This window comes from Lathyrus oleraceus, chromosome 5 (assembly GCF_024323335.1).
Source record: "Lathyrus oleraceus cultivar Zhongwan6 chromosome 5, CAAS_Psat_ZW6_1.0, whole genome shotgun sequence".
Lineage (NCBI taxonomy): Eukaryota > Viridiplantae > Streptophyta > Magnoliopsida > Fabales > Fabaceae > Lathyrus > Lathyrus oleraceus.
In genome coordinates, this window is record NC_066583.1 from 385,288,714 (window position 1) to 385,294,713 (window position 6,000).

The 6,000-nt window shown below is 33.1% G+C and overlaps 2 protein-coding genes across 3 annotated transcripts; one reads left to right on the top strand and one right to left on the bottom strand.

Annotated features, from left to right (window-relative positions):
- The first annotated feature begins 369 nt into the window (after nucleotides 1-369).
- Nucleotides 370-2,829, top strand: LOC127084967 (probable serine/threonine-protein kinase PBL23). Of its 2 annotated transcripts, none has more exons than XM_051025508.1 (5): nucleotides 370-965; nucleotides 1,098-1,279; nucleotides 1,365-1,554; nucleotides 1,698-2,089; nucleotides 2,262-2,419. In XM_051025508.1, exons 1-5 carry the CDS (start codon nucleotides 842-844, stop codon nucleotides 2,271-2,273), a joined length of 900 nt encoding a protein of 299 aa, XP_050881465.1. In that variant the 5' UTR covers nucleotides 370-841; the 3' UTR covers nucleotides 2,274-2,419. The 2 variants fall into 2 exon arrangements, with proteins under 2 accessions (XP_050881465.1, XP_050881464.1); XM_051025507.1 differs by having other exon boundaries at nucleotides 372-965; nucleotides 2,216-2,829.
- A 136-nt stretch (nucleotides 2,830-2,965) lies between these two features.
- Nucleotides 2,966-5,685, bottom strand: LOC127084968 (uncharacterized). The gene is made up of 3 exons (XM_051025509.1): nucleotides 3,590-5,685; nucleotides 3,200-3,278; nucleotides 2,966-3,094 (listed from the first exon to the last, which is right to left on the bottom strand). Exons 1-2 carry the CDS (start codon nucleotides 5,572-5,574, stop codon nucleotides 3,233-3,235), a joined length of 2,031 nt encoding a protein of 676 aa, XP_050881466.1. The 5' UTR covers nucleotides 5,575-5,685; the 3' UTR covers nucleotides 2,966-3,094; nucleotides 3,200-3,232.
- Between the last annotated feature and the right edge of the window lie 315 nt (nucleotides 5,686-6,000).

The following is a 6,000-nucleotide window of genomic DNA, read 5'->3' on the forward strand; positions in this document are numbered from 1 at the left end:
AATAATTTATATTTTGATAAATTCTTGCAAAATTAAGTTAAAGAAAATATTTTAGTATAAAAATCACTTTTAACTTCAAAAATAAAAAATTCTAACTTTAAATAGAATTAATTTTAAAAAACAAGTAATTCTACTTGAGAATAAACTAATATGTTAGAATCGATTTTGCATATTCATACTTCAAAATTCGAACCATATATATATATATATATATATATATATATATATATATATATATATATATATATATATATATATATATATATATATATATATATATATATATATATATATATATATATATATATATATATATATATATATATATATATATATATATATATATATGCCCAAATCAACCATATAGTATAACATTATTTATTCTTAGTTGGATTAAAAAATGAGACATCCTTATATCCTCTATATTAGGTGAAAAATAATGTGAAAGATAAAATGTATAAAACCCTACATTGTTATGACAGATAAATAATAGATAATGAGAGATGAGAACCATAGTTTAATATAAATGACTCACTTTTGTTATTTCTGGTTTGTCATATTTGACCAAGTCTTCATCCCTTTTTTCCAAACTCAAAGAGACCATTGAAGAAAAACAAAGAAGAAAAAAAAAACCATGTTGAAATGATAAGATTCTCAGAATCTTGAAATCAACGTGGTTTTAATCATTAATCAACAACATCTAAACATGATATTTTTAAAAGGTTGTTTGTTCTAGCATTGGAATATTTGCATGCTGCATGCAGATTATGGATTTGAAAAGGTTAAGGTTTTGGAATTTTAAGGTTTCTTTATATTAAGGTTTTTGTTTAAGGTGTGGAAGATGAGTTGTTTTCCATGTTGTGCTTCACAAGAGAGAATCAACAAGAAATCATTGAAGAAAAGTATTAAGGAATACCATGAAGCAAAAACTTTATCCTCATTTGCTAACATCTCTTTTAAAACTGGTAAATTAATCTCTCAATTTCAATTTTTTTTGTTAACTTGGCTCATAAGTTTCATAAAATTTGATTTCATTCATAGGTTTCATAACCTTTTTTTTTCTTTCTGAAAATTTGAACTTTTTATATATATTGTAGATAGTGGCAAGAGAAGGTTCATAGCAGATGAGATAGCAAAGCTTGGAAAAGGAAATGTTACCTCTAAGGTATTTTCGTATCGCGATCTATGCAGCGCGACTCAGAATTTTCATCCTCCAAACATGATTGGAGAAGGAGGTTTTGGAAGAGTATACAAAGGGAACATCAAAAGCACAAATCAAGTATTACGTCAACCAAATTCTCTTTTCAATACTTTGTTAATTGAAAAAGCCTAAACCCTAAATAAGTCTTCGTTTTACGTTGCAGGTTGTTGCGGTGAAGCAGCTTGACAGAAATGGATTTCAAGGGAACAGAGAATTTCTTGTAGAGGTTTTGATTTTGAGTCTTTTGCATCATCAAAACCTCGTGAATTTAGTAGGTTATTGCGCCGAAGGTGACCAGAGGATTTTGGTATATGAATTCATGGAAAATGGTTCCTTAGAAGATCACTTGCTTGGTAAGTAATTGTTCTTCTTAATAAGCGCTTCTTATTTGACATATAAGTGATTCCTGTAAGAACAATTTGAAGCATCTTACCATGTTGTTATGTAATAATGAGAGAAATTTTATTTCATCTGACCAACAACAAATGATTATCAGATGTAACTCCTGATAGAAAGCCGTTGGATTGGAAAACTAGAATGAAGATTGCAGGAGGAGCGGCAAAAGGGCTTGAATATTTACACGAACAAGCGAACCCTCCAGTGATATACCGTGATTTCAAGGCGTCAAACATCTTATTAGATGAAAGCTTCAATCCAAGGCTTTCAGACTTTGGACTTGCAAAGCTCGGCCCGACCGGTGACAAGACACATGTATCCACCAGAGTGATGGGAACTTATGGCTATTGTGCTCCTGAGTATGCATCAACGGGACAATTAAGTACAAAATCAGATGTCTATAGTTTCGGAGTTGTGTTCTTGGAGATTATTACGGGAAGAAGAGTCATCGACAATTCGAGACCGTCAGAAGAACAAAATTTAATCATTTGGGTATGTTCTCAAACCTTAGACACTACTACGCGTTGAGATGAAAGTTACTATCATATAAACGATATCAAATTTTATGTTAATGTAACATTATTCACTAGGTAGTTTATGTTTCTTGTTTTTTGTTAGGCACAACCTCTTCTAAAAGATAAAAATAAATTCACAAAAATGGCAGATCCATTGCTAGGAGATAACTATCCTATAAAGGGTCTATATCAAGCTCTAGCTGTAGCAGCAATGTGTCTTCAAGAGGAAGCTGATACACGGCCGTTAATCAGCGATGTAGTTACTGCTCTCGAATTTCTAGCCAACAAGAAAGAAGACGATGGAGAAAAACTAACAAAAGAAGAGATTTTTGCTTCTCAAGGTGGAAATCATGAATCTAATGTAAATAATGACAATGAAGATGAAGATGAGGATGGTGATGACAACGACGACGATGAAGATGAAGATGAGGATGACGATGACGATGACGAAGAGGATGGTGATAATGATAATGATAATAAGAAAGTTCATATTAGATATAGTGAATGAAATTGTTTTCCAAAGTCATAGCATATTGAAGTTTCAATCCTAATAACATGCCATTCAATTTTATGAATATGGCTTGTGTTAGGATATGAAGCATGCCAACAATTAGCGTAAATCTTTGAGCTTGATGGCTTGTGTTAAGATAATTGTATTCATTCTCTCATCAAGTTCTGTAATCGAACGATCATACATGAACTCAACATTTTTTTCAATATCATAATAGTCTTCATTTAAGAGCGAGTTTCTAGAGTATAGCTCATGAATCAAAAGGTTTCAACTTCCATACAAATATTTTATGACAGAAGAACAAAATACCAACATTAATATCCTAAAATTTTATGTTTCATTCGGTCTTCTTTTTTAATTAACATTCTTTAACTAGTTCTACTAACTTGACAAGCTAAGGCTTAAAATCAAAATCTCTTCAAGAAACTTCCCTTGAAATCCACTTCTGTCAAAGTGCTTCACACCAGAAACCTGCAATGTATGTGACAAAACACTTAACTAGGATGATGTTATTTACAAAGCAACCTTAATTAATTAATTATTTCATATTTGACTAATCCAAACAGAAAACTTCACCTTACATGTTTTGATTCTTAGTATGAGTAACCTTCATTGAGGACCACTCATAGGCCTTGCATTACCTTCCCTGGATTTTCTGAGGGCACAAAAGGATATAGCAAAACTTCAGAACAAGGAAATATATAATTTGGTATGATCACAATTATTCGACAAAAATATATTGTTACAAAGAAAATCGCCGTTACCGGTTATCTACGGTTTGAACTTTGAACCACTAGGTTCCAATGTGCTAATGACAATTTCACATATTTAACAGTAATTGGTGTGAAACTAAAATACTTTGAATGTAATAACCAAGTAAAATAAGTAAACAAAATTGTAACATAAGTAAAAAATCAGTAAGGTTTTTGTTTGATGAGATAATAATGTTTTCGACTGAGGACTAACCTTGCCATCTTCAATTCTCTATGCAGTTTCTCGAGTCGGCTAATTCTCTCTTCAAGTTTTGCTATGCTTGCATCAGATAAATAGCTAGAGCTTTCACCTTGAGTCTCGGATTCGCAGACTCTCTCACTTGACAACCTAGCTTCTTTGCTCTTATTTGCATCTTCAAACTCATCATCTTCCAGCACAGGATTACAATCTTCAACAGATATCAAAGGACTCAGAGTATCATGTTTTTGTGGTAGACTTGAAGTAGCATCAGCAGTTTTCTCAGATTTCAAACCATCTTTAACAGAAATTCCGTCTTTAAATTTAACATCTTTCAACACAGTCGTACAATCCTCAACAGCAGATATGGAAGGAGCCAAAGTGTGATTTTCTGATAGTAGACTTGACGGAGCATCAACATTTTTCTCAGCTTTCAAACTATCTTCAGCAGAATTTTCAGATGAGATGGTTTTCAAAACTTTAGGAACATCATCATCAATAAGTTTAGGAGGAGGAAACAAAGCAGCATGATGAGGTCTAAATTTCAATGACCTTGCACTTCTCTTACGCCGCACAACGTTCTTATAGAAACCCTGAGGACCCAATACTGATTTTTTCCACCACTTTGCATAACGCGTGGTAACATCGGCTTCAAAAAATCTAGATGGAAAATATAAACTTGTATCAGATGAGGGTCTAGTGTAATTTTTCCAAGCAATGGCTTCAGTGTTGTTGAATCTAGACACATAGCCAGGAACATCTTGATCCAATCCAAATTGCATAGCAACTCTATGCGGTAGATATTGCTCTATACATTCAAATCCAACTAGCTCAGAAACTCTCAAGCATAGAACAAATGAGAGAATCTGTTTATCCAAATCTTTCTTAAATGGTACCAAAGTTTCATCATTTGGATAATAAATTCCACACTTATTGGCATATCTAACATATGGACGCCAAAGAAAATGATCGATAGCTGAGTCCAATGCCAACCTCACACTGTCAATTTCCAAAGCCCTAACCATATGCCACCTCAACAATACATGGTCTTCATTGTTGATCAAGTTAGGTCGTGGCTGCAAATTTTTGAACCTCTCCCACACCCAAACTTGAACCAAGTAAAATGGTGATTGAACATTAACCTCCAACACCAAAGGAAGTTCAACACCTCGTAATAAACATTTCTCAAAACCTACAATTACTTCCTTAAACAAATTCAAATCATTATATAAGCTAGCCAAAACAGCAGGTGCCAAAGCAATACGATTCCCTCTAGCAAGATGAACAGCAAGAGAAAACAAACAACTTTTCACCAGATTGTATTTGTGAGGAAAAACAAAAATTGACAACCAAGTAACAAGAAATGCTTCATGCTCAATTTCACTACTTTTATCAATGAAAATATCAATCCACATTGATGTTGAAGGAGGCATACCTTTCTTACTCCTTTCTTGTCTTGCAAGTATCAATTTCTTTTCAACCTCTTTCATTTCTTGATCTTCAAGTGGTGTGAAAACAGGATCACCAAATAGAGAGTAACCCCCCAAAACAATAACATCCTCCAAAGTGATCGTTGCTTCACCAAAGGGAAACACAAAGGTATTTGTCTCAGAGCACCATTTCTCAGCAACCCCATAAACCAAGTCTTGATTTTTCATAAGACGGCTCTTAGTACTCATTATAGGTTCAAAGATTCCAGCTTTTTTCCAAACTGATTCATACTTGGGTTTAAGCTGATCAAGCCACCTAACCCATTTTGTCTGTGGGTAGCGCCAGCCATTGAAGTTGATTTTCAAAGGGCATCCCTTTGGTTCAAAAACAAAAGATGAAGATGAAGGGTTAAGGAATAACTCATTGAGGGTAAGTTCATGAATGGAGTTTGCAATAGGTTTGAGAAAATGTGCAGTTCTGAAAGTTGGTTCACTATCACCGGCAGGTGAAAGCATGAAATCTTCCCTCACCTCCATGATGGTATTTTCCAATGAATCTTTAGGATTCATAGCTAGTATTTTTCAAATGGGGTTGAAACTTAACGAACAAGGAGTCTTTGAAAAATGGTTGATTAGTATGGTACTGTGACACTGAGAGTGGCCATATTGAATTGTAACAAATTTTGCAGGTAAGGTACAAAACAAGGCAAAAATGTGTACAAAACCAGATTTGTCCTTTTGCTCAACAATCATCATTTTCTCAAACATGAGAAATGGATTTGCATGGAAAAAGGGCCCAAACATAAAATAAAGGAGGTTCATTCATTGAAATTGATTGAGTATATTTATTAAAACTAAGGGAGATTTTTACCTACCGATCACAAAAAGTTGAGGAAAGTTATTCATAGAGTAAATTATTTTGAAAATCTTTCAAATTTAAACAATTTAATAAATAATAAAATTAGGTGATTGGTTCAAAATATATACTACAAACTT